The following is a 15,299-nucleotide window of genomic DNA, read 5'->3' on the forward strand; positions in this document are numbered from 1 at the left end:
CAGGAGGGGGGGGGGGGGGGGGGGGGGTACTGTGATAGTGAAGATATGATACAGGTCATAAAATTATAGTACAGTGGAGAAGTAAAAAATAAGAATAAAAATAGGCAGTGTAAACAATATAACAATTAACTCTGAGTATGCGCATATGGGCAAGTAGTAAATAAGTCGAGGTGATGTCCATGATCGACAGGACACATGTAGGTGTTAGTAGTACGTAGTAGGTTTAGTTAGTCGTTTTCTTTTTCTCAGTTTTATATTCAAATCTAATTTCATTCCCTATATTTATGTCTTTCTACTATTACCCTGTCCCATACATGTACCTCCCCTCCCCCATGCTGCTATGATGCCAGAATTTCCCCACAAGAGGATCAATAAAGGAATACCTTATCTTATCTTGGTAGTGTTTTGTCGAACGGATACATAGATCAGACTTCTGTTTTGTGCTCACTTAACTTAACACCTCTAACTTCTCCCCCCCCCCCCCCCCCCTCTCTCTGTCCCAGGGTTGACCTGGGAGGAATGCAAGGCCCAGTGTCCCCAGGGAGTGGTCCCAGCGTGTCACAACGCTGAGGACACCGTCACCATCTCTGGCCCTCAGGTAAACGTCCCTCCCTGCATCAGGCGCGCGTCTCTACCCTCTGGTCAGACTGTAGGCAGGGCAGGTATCTGGGCTCATAGATCATTAATATATTACTAGCTGCTATTCTAATACGTCTATAGTACACTACTACGCACTCAAGTTCAACACTGTTTGACCAACAATGTTACTTCTTGTAAGTTGCTTTGGATAAAAGCATCAGTTAAATGATTAAAATGACATCTCCTAGTGGGAGTAAGGCTGTCGGAAGGATCAATAAAGGTATTGACGGGTCATATCAGTCTGACAAATGTTGTTCTGGTCTTAACCGTTTGGTTGTTGATGGGCTCATGTAAGAAGAATGTGTCTTTTATTTTTTATTTTTATTTTTGCAGGAGTCTGTGAGCAAATTTGTGGCTGAGCTGAAGGCGAGTGGAGTGTTTGCCAAGGAGGTGCGCAGCGCCGGCGTTGCCTTCCACTCGTACTACATGGCCTCCATCGCTCCGGTCCTGCTGGCGGCTCTCAAGAAGGTACGTACGGCTGGAAAGGAAACTGCTGCTGGTAATGCAGTGCCACCTACTGGTGAGAATGGGAAGTGCATCCTTGGCTCTTTGTAGAAAGGCACTTTGTCCTTATTCGATGAAGTCTTTATTTGAATTTGGCTCTAAATGCAGCACATGCCTTCTGTTATTTGTCCACTTATTATCTGTAATAAACCTACTTATGTCTTTGTATATCTACCTACCTATCTTTGATTTATTTGATCCATATACAGTATGGATAACCTTGATATGATGAATCTCTCTCTCTCTCTCTCTCTCTCTCTCTCTCTCTCTCTGTGCAGGTGATCAAGGACCCTCGTCAGCGGTCCCCCCGCTGGGTCAGCACCAGTATCCCCCAGGCAGACTGGGAGTCCCCCCTGGCGCTGTACAGCTCTGCGGAGTACCACGTCAACAACCTGGTCAGCCCCGTGCTGTTCCAGGAGGGCCTGAACCTGGTGCCGGACAACGCCGTGGTGGTGGAGATCGCACCGCACGCTCTGCTGCAGGTAGGGAGCCACGCCCACACCTCCCCTGGTCCCACCTTTTAGTTTCTGTTTTTACTTTCGGTTTGAGTCGATGGAAAATGCAATTAATTTGATAGTGATAGGGCATCATTAATTTTGAAGTATTTAAAGTAAATAGGGATGTCCGATATTATCGGCCTACCGATATTATCGGCCTATATCGGCATTCAAATGTGATATCGGAAAATATCGGTATCTGTTTTTTTTTTTTTTTTTTTTATAATTTTCTTTTCTATAACCTTTATTTACCCAGGCGAGCAAGTAAGAACAAATTCTGATTTTATTTATTGTCAAAAGTATGCATAATGTTGTGTTAATTCCACAACAAGAGATATGTAATGTTAATTACCTGAAATTATTAAATTTTTTGGGGGGAAACCCTGCATATATCGGTATCGGTTGATATCGGTATCGGAAATTAAGAGTTGGACAATATCGGTATATCGGTATCGGTAAAAAAGCCAATATCGAGCATCCCTAATTTAAAGTAAAGTAAGTGGTATTTCTTTGTTTAAATAATTGTTAAGTAGCTCTACATTCCAACAGCCATCACTGATATAGTGTCTGGTCAGTAACATGGGTCTCCCAGTCCCTCTGCTCTGCAGTAAACAGCCATCACTGATATAGTGTCTGGTCAGTAACATGGGTCTCCCAGTCCCTCCACTCTGCAGTAAACAGCCATCACTGATATAGAGTGTCTGGTCAGTAACATGGGTCTCCCAGTCCCTCCACTCTGCAGTAAACAGCCATCACTGATACAGAGTGTCTGGTCAGTAACATGGGTCTCCCAGTCCCTCCACTCTGCAGTAAACAGCCATCACTGATATAGTGTCTGGTCAGTAACATGGGTCTCCCAGTCCCTCCACTCTGCAGTAAACAGTCATCACTGATATAGTGTCTGGTCAGTAACATGGGTCTCCCAGTCCCTCCACTCTGCAGTAAACAGCCATCACTGATATAGTGTCTGGTCAGTAACATGGGTCTCCCAGTCCCTCCGCTCTGCAGTAAACAGCCATCACTGATATAGTGTCTGGTCAGTAACATGGGTCTCCCAGTCCCTCCACTCTGCAGTAAACAGCCATCACTGATATAGTGTCTGGTCAGTAACATGGGGTCTCCCAGTCCCTCCGCTCTGCAGTAAACAGCCATCACTGATATAGAGTGTCTGGTCAGTAACATGGGGTCTCCCAGTCCCTCCACTCTGCAGTAAACAGCCATCACTGATATAGAGTGTCTGGTCAGTAACATGGGGTCTCCCAGTCCCTCCACTCTGCAGTAAACAGCCATCACTGATATAGTGTCTGGTCAGTAACATGGGTTTCCCAGTCCCTCCGCTCTGCAGTAAACGGAAAATAAATGTTCCGGTATCCCTTCCCACTTCATCCACACTTTATCCAATCAGGAGAAAGCGCTAGATACTGTATATGTTTGACTTATTTGCTTACTGCACTGGCAGATTATTTTACCCGTTTTACAAGGACACATTTGCTTAAAACTAGTTTTGGGAACAGGGTTCCAGAAAAAGTATTTTGTGTTTACTGCCGAGCAAGAGGGTAGAGCTGTAGAGACCACTTATTTTAACACCTAAAAGATGCCACTTTACAGCACCTTTTTATTAGATTGGATACGACGACCTTCTTCAGTATTCAAGTTTGGGAAGGAAAACCACTTCCAAAATTGGAAGGTAATTTAAGTGTCGGTATCGAGCAATGTCCCTTATGACGATGATGCTGCTGCAACAGAGAAGGCTGTTACACTCTGGGTACCACACACACACACAGCGCCATGGAGACAGCTCCTCAAATGAACACACACACACGCAATACATCACAACGCACTCACTACTTGACACTGATTTAAGGCCGGTTTATATCTATACAGTTCAAGACAGTTTCTCCTGACGCAGCCTCTCCCAGCTGTGTGTGTGTTAGGGATGGGTACCTTTCACATTTGAACCGATACGGTACCGGTACCTGTGAATCGATACCGGTACCCAACGGTACCTTTTTTCGGTACTTTAGTCTCTTTCCTTCCTCAGTCGTGAAAAAAAATCCAAACTTCAAATAACTACAATTTCGACAGTTTTCAGCTTGCCATTGCTCCGACTGCTTTGTTGTTGAATCAAGTCAAATCCTAGGTAAGCATATATTGTGCGTGTGAACGTTGACATGAAAAAAAAAATAAGTAATTTTTATTTTATTTTTTATTTTATTTTTGGTATCTCACTTGAATCGATACTCTGTAGTACCGACGTGTTTCGGTTCGGTACCTCAAAAGTACCGAATTCGGTACCCATCCCTAGTGTGTGTATCAAAAGCCGACATCCAGGTCCAGCATGCTCCTATAAAGAGAGAGCGCACAATTAATCAAGAGAACACACCTATGCCGATGATGAACTAACCCTGGCACGGCTCCCGTGAGCCACTCCCACCCATCTCTCCCCTGCGAGCGGATCCCAAACCACACCCCACTAACTAACCCAGCTGCCTACTACTCTCTTATCATCTCAGCGGCTAATGGTTGTTTTCACAGGGTGTGTCTCGTCTAACCCCCATACCGTCTGTGTCTCCTCCCCAACCAGGCCATCCTGAAGCGCAGTCTGAAGACGACCTGCACCATCCTGCCCCTGATGAAGAGGGGCCACGCCAACAACCTGGAGTTCTTCCTCTCTCACATCGGCAAGGTCTACATGAGCGGGTCAGTGGCACCCGCCTCGCCGGTCACCACATGTTTCAGCCACTAGATGTCGCAGTATCACACCCGCCTCGCCGGTCCCCGGTTGCGTCAACGGATTCCAGTTCCGCGTTCGCGTTCTGCGCTCTGATTGGCCACTGACGTTTCTGGTCGCGCCAATCGTGTGACGCCTGTTTCTATCACCGGTTAAGCTTATAGGCGACTCTTTCGAAGTTGGTTAAGGTTAGAGTTTGTCTTTAGAGCAGGGCGATAGAACGCCGGCCCTGATTCCAAACTCTAACCTTAACCAACTTCGAAAGAGTCGCCTATAAGCTTAACCGGTGATAAACTAGGCGTTAGGTAGTTTGCAGGCTGTTCGAGGCGGAAATGGGCGTGTCACGCGATTGGGGGCGCACATGTCACATGACCGGAAATGTCAGTGGCCAATCAGATCGCACCAGAAACGTCAGTGGCCAATCAGATCGCAGAACGCAAACGCGGAACTGGAAATCCGTTGGTAAAAAACTAGACGCGTCCCGGTTTACCTTTAAAGCACTGTATATACACCACATGTTTCAGCCACTAGATGTCGCTGTATCGGACCACAACAAAGGGGCACTTCGGACCCCCCCCCTTTCTGCGTTCCTCACACCTCAAATATGAATTAAAATCCAGCAAATTCATACCCTATTTCTCACCTAGAATGTTGGAAACATATTTTAGTAAACCATTAGGCGGAAAAAGAGGGTTTTACAAAACACGTTGCCAGAACTGTGGCTGTTTCGTGAAATTCTGTAAATCAAACTGTAAAACAAGGCGTTGCCGATCAAATATGAATTCATTATCCAGCACGTGCATATCCTGTTTCTCGACCAAAAATGTTGGACGCATATTTTTACATGAACCGTTAGGAGGGGGAAAAAAACAAAACACCCATTGTCTAATCTTTCTGAATGCGGGGAGGGACACCAGTTTCACAGGTGTGGCGTAAGACCGGAGAGTTATGTCTTCCAAAACAAAGACCAGAGAAGCTGGAATAACGACAACACACGGTGATGTCATTCTCTGCTCAGGACACCCATTACTCCACTATATCTTTACATGGCAGATAGTTGGTAGTTGGTGTATTGTTATGTTTTGTGTCGTCTTTCTGTATGGACCCCAGGAAGACTAGCTCGCCACTTAGGTGGCAGCTAATGGGGATCCTTTTAAACGATAAACAATCTCAGGTGGCTGGGTAGCGCAGCGGACTAAGCGTCTGCCTACCACCGCAGAGACACTGGTATCGAATCCAGCTGTCAGCGGTGCCTCCGGCTTGGTCGGTCGTCCATACTGACACAATTGGCAGTGTTAGCGGGTGGAAAGCTGGCGGGGTGTGTGTCCTGGTCGTTGTAAACAGCGACTCCTACAGGTCAGTCAGGGTGCCTGCTCAGCGAGGGAGGGAACTGGGGGAAATAGCGTGAACCTCTGCGCGCGTTCCGTTCCGTTCCCCCCAGTGAAACTCCTCGCTGTCAGGTGACGAGAAGATGCTGGCTGACTCCACATGTATCGGAGGAGACATGTGATAGTCTTCAACCCTCCCTAGTGGGGAGTAAATGAGCAAGTGGGGGACAAATGCGCGCAACAACCAGGAAGGGGAGGGGGGAATTGGCATAACGACAAAAATTTGGATGGGAGAAAAATACAGAAAAAGGAGGAGAAAAAGTAGATAAAAAAAAGAAAAACAATAAACAATCTCCAGCCCTGTTAGACGTGGTCTCGGTGGCGTCAGGAGAACTGCCACTGTGTCATCATCACTGACTCACCCTCTCGTCCTCCACTCCTGCTCTCTCTCTCTCTCTCTCTCTCTCTCTGCAGAATCAACGTGGATGTAAACAACCTGAGCCCGACTGTGAAGTACCCCGTGCCAGTCGGCACCCCTCTGCTCTCCCCCCTGGTGCAGTGGGACCACACCCAGACCTGGGACGTGCCCAAGGCCGAGCACTTCCCCGCTGGCTCCGGGGGCTCGACGTCCGCCACCGTTTATAATATCGGTGAGAGGCTCTCTCTCTCCCCCCCCCCCCCCCCCCCCCTCTTTTCACGGCTGTTTGAAGACTGCGGGACGATGCGATTGACTCGCTGCCCAGCCCCACGGAGCTCATATTTGAACAGCCTTTTGCCCAAATACTGCCTGAACTGAACAGACGCGGTCTCAGACTAACGCTGAAAAACACTGAAAAAAAAAAACAAATAAATAAAAAAAAAAAAAAAAAAAGAACGGGAGTGGTTCTTGTATAGTAAATAGATGGATATAGCAAGCTAGCATAAGGACACATAGTATAACTGTAGATTGTATAGAATAGTATTGTATAGTAGTGTACATAAGACCCAGTGCCTCATCCGTACCTTAACACTGTATTGCACTATCGCAGGACCTTAGCATGTCTTACCATGCTTTTTGTAAACTTTATGTACATTATACCTGTTACGTCTTATTCTTATTACTTGTATTATTGCACAATCGCTGCGGCCATGACCCCCCCACCGCATTTCACTGTATGCCCTGTATGCCGTGACAAATAAAACTCTTGACTTGACTTGACTTGAGAGCAGTCGTCTGGTAATCCGGAGGTTCCCGGTTTGATTCCCGGGCAGCGTGTCGAAGTGTCCTTGAGCAAGACACTTAACCCCTAACTGCTCCCGATGAGCAGGTCGGCACCTCGCATGGTCGCCTCCGCCGTCGGTGTGTGAACGTGTGAGTGAATGGGTAAAATGTGAGGAACAAATTGTAAAGCGCTTTGAATAAAAGATGCTATATAAATGAAGCCATTTACCATATACTCCCCCCCCCCTCCCCCCCCCCCTCCCCCCACCCACACAGACATAAACCCAGAGTCTCCAGACTACTACATGCTGGGCCACTGCATCGACGGGCGTGTCCTCTACCCCGCCACCGGGTACCTGGTGCTGGCCTGGAGGACCCTGATGAGGAGCCTGGGCGTCGTCATGGACACCACCCCTGTGACCTTTGAGGACGTCACCATCCACAGGGCCACCATCCTGCCCAAGTCCGGTGAGTAAGACGGAGGACGGGTACACAGCCGGAGTGTCCCCCGCCCCGGGCAGGGATGTTTTAAATAGTCCTCATGTCTCCAGAAAAAATGTCATGCTTCTTAAATAATGGAGACTGTCCCTTTTTAATGATGGGGCTGCGATATGTGGGAGTGAGATGTTTTCTATTTAGTTCAAGTTCAAGTTTCTTTATTAGTTGTCATACAGACATACAGAATACTTTTGTATGAAATGCTTCTTTCTGTTTCGCTCCTGAGAGTGTGCTAGATAAAATATCCAAGTATGAAATAAGTATAAAATAGAAAGTCAACAGGGGGGAAGAGCGAGCAAGAGCATATGTATTGTATTGTATTTATTATGGGTAAATCTTTTAATCTACATTTATTTTGATTTAAGTACTGGACTGTCATTATTGTTATTATTATGTCAATCATAGTCCTGTGATTTATTGTGGATTTCTACTGTTTATGTATTGTGTGTCTGGTTTTATGTAAAAAAAAAAAGGGTAAATAAAAAACATTTGTTAAAAAAAAAAATAGAAAGTCAAGTACGTACACAAGTGTAAACAAAACAAAAATGTTCAACAGTACATACCGTATATACAATGCAGAGTAGAGAAGGTAACTGAGTACAATTACAAGGCAGAAATGGATGCAGATGAGGTACAACTTAGCTTGTGGTGCCACCTTGTGGCGGTACGGTGCAATGAGGTGCAATTATGAGTTTTAGTGCAATCTCTCACGAGTGTGTATTCCTGAGTGTCACGTCCTCTCCACCTCTGTGTCCCTCAGGCTCGGTCCAGCTGGAGGTCCGTCTCATGCCCGCCACCAGCAGGTTCGAGGTGTCCGAGAACGGGAACCTGGCCGTCAGTGGTAGGTGGCGCTGCTCGCATCCTCTCTCTCTAATACCGCCGACCGTTAACAGCGTTTTTTTTATCCAATCTGTTGTTTGGAAGACTACATTTAGTTGCTTTTGGCTGCTCTCCCATCACTTCCATTCCAAAATACATTGACCATCATGTTCACACACAGTGGGCATTTTACTTTTATGTCATGCTCGGGTTGGGATTCCCTTTCCAGGATTTTCAGGAATCCCAACCTGAGCACGACATAAGAGCAAAAATATGGTCATGCTCTTCCAAATGCATCCCAAATTGCATTGACCCATGTTCACCACACGGTGGCCATTGAATATTATGGTCAATTAGTGGGTCAAGATTGAACGTTTGTGGCAACAGAGTTGACCCTTTCACTGCGACAATACACAGAAGGTTAACCCTTTCACTGCGACAATACACAGAAGGTTAACCCTTTCACTGCCACACTACCAAACGGTTAACCCTTTCACTGCGACAATACACAGAAGGTTAACCCTTTCACTGCCGCACAACCAAACGGTTAACCCTTTCACTTGCGACAATACACAGAAGGTTAACCCTTTCACTGCCACACTACAGAAGGTTAACCCTTTACTATCACACTACCGACGGTTAACCGTCGGTAGTGTGATAGTAAAGGGTTAACCTTCTGTAGTGTGGCAGTGAACGGGTTATAAATATTGTCCTCGATAGTCTCCGACCTCTGACCCCACACGCCTCTGTCCGTCTCCTCCTCCAGGCAGAGTGAGCGTGCTGGAGGACACGGCTCTGGACACGTTCCGCGCTCAGATCGGCCGGCCGCTCGCCAAGGACACCAGCGATGATCCCACGATGAACCTGACGTCCCACGACATCTACAAGGAGCTTCGTCTCCGTGGTTACGACTACGGCAAGACCTTCCAGGGCATCTTGGAGTCCAACAATGCAGGTGTGTGTGTTGTTTATGTTTTTGATTTTATTATCATTATCAACCAGCAGAAATAATATATATATATTTTTTAGGGATGCTCGATATTGGCTTTTTTACCGATATACCGATATTGTCCAACTCTTAATTTCCGATACCAATATCAACCGATATCAACCGATACCGATATATGCAGGGTTCCCCCCCAAAAAACGGAATAATTTCAGGTAATTAACATTACATATCTCTTGTTGTGGAATTAACACAACATTATGCATACTTTTGACAATAAATAAATCTGAATTTGTTCTTACTTGCTTGCCTGGATAAATAAAGGTTATAGAAATGTAAAAAAAAAAAAAAAAAAAAAAAATAATTGTTTTGAAAACCGATACAGATATTTTCCGATATCACATTTTAATGCCGATATCGGCCGATAATATCGGTAGGCCGATAATATCGGACATCCCTAATATTTTTTAATGATTACCTCATACATTTTGATTGATACCGTGCCGACTGCTCAGTGGCTGTTAACACTAGGACAGCCGACACAAGGGGTCACATGACCCCTAGGCCTTTTCAATAAATGTATCCTCGTCACTCGGTCGAGCTCCAGCTCTGTCACTCGATGACTTTTCCTAAAAGTACCCGTTTTATCTGCAGCACGGTTTCTGACATTTCAAACTTGACCCTCCCTCCCTTTCACTCTCTCCCTCCCTTTTTCTCTCCCTTTCTCTCTCCCTCCCTCTCTCTCCTTCTCCCTCCCTCTCTCTCTCTCCCCTCTCTCTTTCCCTCTCTATACCTTCCTCTTCCTCTCTCCCCCCTTCCCTCTCTCCCTCTCCCTCCCTCCCTTTCTCCTTCTCCCTCCCTCCCTCATTGACCCTCCCTCCCTCCCTTCTCTCCCTCCCATCTCCATTCTAAATGCTGTCGGGTCATCTGACCCCGTTCCCGGCGGGAATTAGTGTCACTTTCTCCACGGCTGTGCTAGTAGTGTTTGTTAACCCGTCCTGGCGTGTGATTGGCTGTCCTCCTAGGTGACCGGGGAAAGCTCCAGTGGGACGGTAACTGGGTGACGCTGCTGGACACCATGCTCCAGATGATCGTGGTCGGCCTATCGGGACGCAGCCTGCGTCTGCCAACCAGGATCCGCTCTGTGTGCGTCGACCCCGCCCTCCACCTGGAGAAGGTCTCCGAGTACGCAGAGGGCAAGCAAGGTGGGCGTGGCCTCCTCCTCACAGACGGAAAACAAACAAACACGCATATATTTAGCAATATAATGCATTCAACGGGTGCCAGTGTTTAATTGCAGGGTTCGCACAAGGTCCTTGAAGTGCTTAAAGTGCTTGATTTTTTACCAAAAAAAAAGTCAATGCCTGGAATTCCTTAAACAGCCTATTTTTTTAACAAGGTGCTTAAAAAGTCATTGAAATTCAAATCAAGTGTTGTTCATCCATGATAAAATTGTTCTGAATCAAGAAATTAAATTTTCTTTTATCTAAAGTGTAACTAATTGTCGGAAATTGTTTTTTTAAGCCATAAATATTGGAAACCGATTTTCTTTTCAATAAAAAACAGCATTTAAAAGTGAATTGTATCCTTTTTAAATGCCCTTTTTAAAATGGAAAATAGTGCTCAGGAAAGTACTTAAAAGGCCTTGAATTGAATTTTGCACCGTCTGTGGGAACCCTGTAATTGGTAGCTGAAGTGTAAATTGCTTGTTGTCATTAATAATGCCTGTGTATCATAGATAAGTTATATCTATCGTCACTCTCTTTTCTTCCACACACACACAGTCTTCACATTCTGTAACTTTATTTTGCCGTTTGCAAAATGGGGGACCCTGATGTAAACAAGACGAAAGTCTTTCTCTGGTCTGCATCCCCTTAACAATTGTGTGTATTGAGCCGCACTGCATTGTAACCATTCTGCAATCTGTTAAATAAAGTTTTCATTCATTCATTCACTCGTCCCACAGCCGTCGACGTCCACGTGGACCGGTGCCTCGACAGCATTGTGGCGGGCGGCGTCCAGATCTGCGGCCTCCACGCCACGGTGGCGCCGCGCCGCCAGCAGCAGCAGAGCCCGCCCACCCTGGAGGAGTTTGTGTTCGTTCCCTACGTGGAGACGGAATGCCTGACGGCCAACGAGAAGCTGGCCGAGCACCTCGCGCTGTGCAAAGGTACGGTCTGCCGACACTAAGGATTTGGATGGTCGACTAGGATTGGCCAAAATGTGCCGTTAGTCAACTATTGGTCGACTTTAAAAAAAATAAAAATAAAAAAAAGTATAATATTTTTAAACATATTTTAATTAAATTTTTTTTAAATGTTTTATCGTTCCATTTGGGCTGTGGGGGGTGAAGCTTAATGTCTGAAGGAGTCGACTGAAGGCTTCTTGTCCTCTGCAAAAGCATGCAATTGGTCCACTGATGGATACATCTTGATATGTGTCTAGTCTAGTGTGTTCATTAGATGGTGAAATCCTCTTTCAGTGCCTCTGTGCCTGTTTTCTTAGGCAGTTAGCCTCTGGTATGCGTGCCATTAGTGCTAGCCACGCTTCTAGGCCTCTTTTCTTTTGGAAAGAATGATACAAAAAATAAATAAATTATATTTTATTTTAATTTAAATTTTTATTATATTCGACTAAGAGGTTGGCCAGTCGACTACGGCTCCTTTCGACCGATTAGTCGACTAATCGATTAATAGGGGTCAGCCCTAGCCGACACCCGTCACCCTGTCGTCCCACCTGGGCGGGTGACGCTGAATCACCTACAAGACAAAGACCCAATTTGGAATATTCCTTGCCATATAAATGTGGGGTATATTCGTATACATTCGTGGAAGAGTTTGATTTGCCTTTGTCTGAACTTCCCTAACCCATTTATAAATCATTATAATAGGTTGGTTCTCCTGCAAGGTTCACAGTCATCACCGACAAACAGTCCAAATATAGCAAATACATAAAAAAACTCATATGTACACCGTTGTCTAGTATTCGGTCCTACTGTGAAGCTACCGATTGTCTACGTTCAGATAACAAGATTTGTACATTAAGGAAAAGCTGCAGGCCTACATTTTGCATCAAGTTAATTAAAATACAGGCGGTCGGGTGGCGTAGCGGAGATTGCGCTCGTAGAAAAATCAGGCGGAGAAAAAGAGGATTAAAATTGTTTTTTAAATTAAAATACAATTTCTTTGTTATTCAGAAGTGCGTCTCAGACGTTCGCTCATCATTGCAGCTTTGTTTCCTCCCGAGGGGTCCTCTGTTGTAATAATAATAATAATAATAATAATGGATTCAATTTGTACCGCGCTCTACATTCGTGAGAATCTCAGAGTGATTACAAATAAGATAAAGACAAAAGTTAAATGAATAAAACAATTTAAAATGAATAAAAACAATTAAAAAGACTAACAACCAGTGAAATGGAAGAACCTAAGAGTAAAATAAAATAAAAATAATAGTAAAATGAATAGAAGTAAAAATAAAAGTAAAATAAAAATCAGGCAAAAGCCTTGTTAAAAAGAAATGTTGTCTCTCTGATCTTCCTCCATATCTCCGTCTGACACCCGTTTTCCTCCTCCTCCTCCTCCTCCCAGGTCTGATCTACAAGCTGCAGTGTAAGCTGGCCACGCACGGAGTCAAGCTCTCCATCCCTGGTCTGCAGGGGGCGTCCGGCGACGGCCCTCTGCCCCCCCCCAGCCCCGAGGAGCCCCCCGAGCCCGGTCTGTCGCGGCTGCTGTCCCTGCTGTGCGGCCTGGAGCTGAACGGGAACCTGCGCTCGGAGCTGGAGCAGACCGTGGAGAAGGAGAGGGACTGTCTGCTGCGGGACGCCCTGCTGCAGGGCCTGCTGGCCGGCCCGGCCCTCCGACACTGCCTGGACACGGCCCTGGAGAACTGCACCCCGGGCAGGATCAAAGTCCTGGAGGTGAGGAGCTGCCGCTCTCTGGGGAGGAAAACACACTGTGTGGCGCGCTAAAGGCCTAGACTGTAACGCAAAAGTTTGGATTGTGTTATTGTGTGAAATAAGATAAGATATTAGATGATCCTTTATTGATCCCCTTGGGGAAATTCAGGTGTCAAAGCAGCGTGGGGGGGGGGGATACAGGGTGGGGGATGCCTATAGCTTCACAGTCCTATATACACTATAGGTACAGTTAAAGTATAGATACGAATACAATATAATATAAAAAAACAAAGTACAAACGCCTGCGGTCTCGACTCCCGGAGTCAGCGTTGTCCCGCGGCTTGGGCCGGTCGTCATACTAACTCGTTTGGCTGAGTTAGGGGGGAGGGAAGTCGTGGGTGGTGATCTGGCGTTGTGGACAGCGACGCCTACAGGTCAGGTCTCGGGGCGCCTGCTCAGCGAAAGGCAGGAAATGGTGAAGGCAGCGTGACCTCCCACGCGTTACGCTTCACCAACGAGAGTCCTCGCTGCCAGGTGAGAAGAGAGCCACTGGCTGTCTCCACATGTGTTGGAGGAAGCATGTGGTAGACTTCAGGGTTCCCTTGTACCGACCAGTAGGAGGAACATGCACACAACAACCAGGTAGGGGAGAGGGGGGGGGGGGAATTGGCATAACGACTAAATTGGGATGGGGAGAAAAATTGAAAAATCAGGCGGGAAAAAAAGAGGATAAAAACATTTAAAATAAAAAAAAGTACAAACGCAAGATAGTCCAGTGATGACGGTCCAGTGATATTAGTCTCTAGTGCTAAAATACAAGATAGTCAGTACGGTGATGTGATTTATATAACGAGTGATTCTCAAACCTAACTTTAAATGGTTTTTAAAATTGTTCAGATTTTCCCTCACGGCCTCCTACCCCTCCTGCACATCTACCTGTACTTATCGGTCTCGCTTCATACTTACTGTGCTATAAATAAAGAATTCGAGCCATTTTAGGCAAAGATGGAATTTGGGAGTGGTTCTTGTATAGAAATAGATGGATATAGCAAGATAGCATAAGGATATATAGTATAACTGTATATTGTATTGTATAGTATAGTATTGTATAGTAGTGTTACATAAGACCCAGTGCCTCATCCGTAGCTTAACACTGTATTGCACTATCGCAGGACCTTAGCATGACTTTTACCATGCATTTAAAAAACCGCTATGTACATTATACCTGTTATGTCTTACTCTTATTACTTGTATTATTGCACAATCGCTGCGGGCATGACCCCCCGCATTTCACTGTATGCCTTGTATGCCGTGACAAATAAAACTCTTGACTTGACTTGACTTCTCCGATGACCCTCTCCTCTCTCCCTCCTCGTCCCCAGGCTCTCTCCAGCGACGGCCAGCTCTTCTCCCGCGCCGTGCCCCTCCTCAACATCCAGCCCATGCTCCGTGTCGACTACACCGCCACGGCGCCCACCCCCGACCTCCTGACCCCGCACCGGGCGGCCCTGGAGGAGCTGGGCGTCACCTCGGCCCTGTGGGACCCCGCCGCCGGCCCCGCCTCCGGGGCGCTGGTGGGAGCCGACCTGGTGGCGTGCAACCACGCCTGGGGGCCCCTGGGCGGCGTGGGGGCCGCGGAGCTGGTGGCCAACCTGGCGTCCGGAGCCAAGGAGGGGGGCGGCTTCGTCCTCCTCCACACCCTGCTGAAGGGCGAGACCCTCGGGGAGACGGTGGCCTTCCTGTCCATGTCTTCGCAAAACGACAGCGGCCAACAAACGCTGCTCACTCAGGTTAGTGTCTCCAGACGCTACGACAAAGTGCAGCAACTGCTTCAGTTGGAAGAACGAACTCTCCATTGAATGAATGAATGAATGAATGAATGAATGAATGAAAAAGTTTATTTCTTGGACATGTTATTCTTCTTATTTCTTCAAACAACTCACAGTGTCTTGATCCGTCAGACCAAACAATCTTAACAACAAATTAAAAAGAACAAAGAAAAAACAGGATTTATAAACAAAAGAGCATTGTGTTTGGTTGGCAGACATGTCCAAAAAAAGGAGTCGAGGGAAGCTTAGCTTATTGATCCCTACCCCCTTACATTTGTATTTGTTCTTCCATTAATATTACTAGAATTTACATAATTTAGTAATTTACAATATAGAATATTATTTTTACTTATATTAAAAGTTTACAATAAAAAAACATGATTCACTTGACAGCAGTGAATATAGTACA

At 46.1% G+C, this 15,299-nt stretch overlaps 1 protein-coding gene across 1 annotated transcript in view; it reads left to right on the forward strand.

Annotated features, from left to right (window-relative positions):
• Nucleotides 1–15,299, forward strand: part of fasn (fatty acid synthase) — a 94,069-nt gene that overhangs the window by 39,844 nt on the left and 38,926 nt on the right. The window contains exons 13-24 of the mRNA XM_084338408.1: nt 504–598; nt 973–1,107; nt 1,422–1,625; nt 4,225–4,340; nt 6,174–6,349; nt 7,177–7,368; nt 8,159–8,239; nt 8,984–9,172; nt 10,189–10,368; nt 11,130–11,333; nt 12,754–13,082; nt 14,444–14,851. Coding sequence (XP_084194534.1) covers nt 504–598; nt 973–1,107; nt 1,422–1,625; nt 4,225–4,340; nt 6,174–6,349; nt 7,177–7,368; nt 8,159–8,239; nt 8,984–9,172; nt 10,189–10,368; nt 11,130–11,333; nt 12,754–13,082; nt 14,444–14,851 — 2,309 coding nt within the window. The remainder of the gene's footprint in view (nt 1–503; nt 599–972; nt 1,108–1,421; nt 1,626–4,224; nt 4,341–6,173; nt 6,350–7,176; nt 7,369–8,158; nt 8,240–8,983; nt 9,173–10,188; nt 10,369–11,129; nt 11,334–12,753; nt 13,083–14,443; nt 14,852–15,299) is intronic.

The sequence above is a fragment of the Notolepis coatsorum genome (assembly GCF_963971535.1).
Source record: "Notolepis coatsorum genome assembly, contig: SUPER_10_unloc_2, whole genome shotgun sequence".
Lineage (NCBI taxonomy): Eukaryota > Metazoa > Chordata > Actinopteri > Aulopiformes > Paralepididae > Notolepis > Notolepis coatsorum.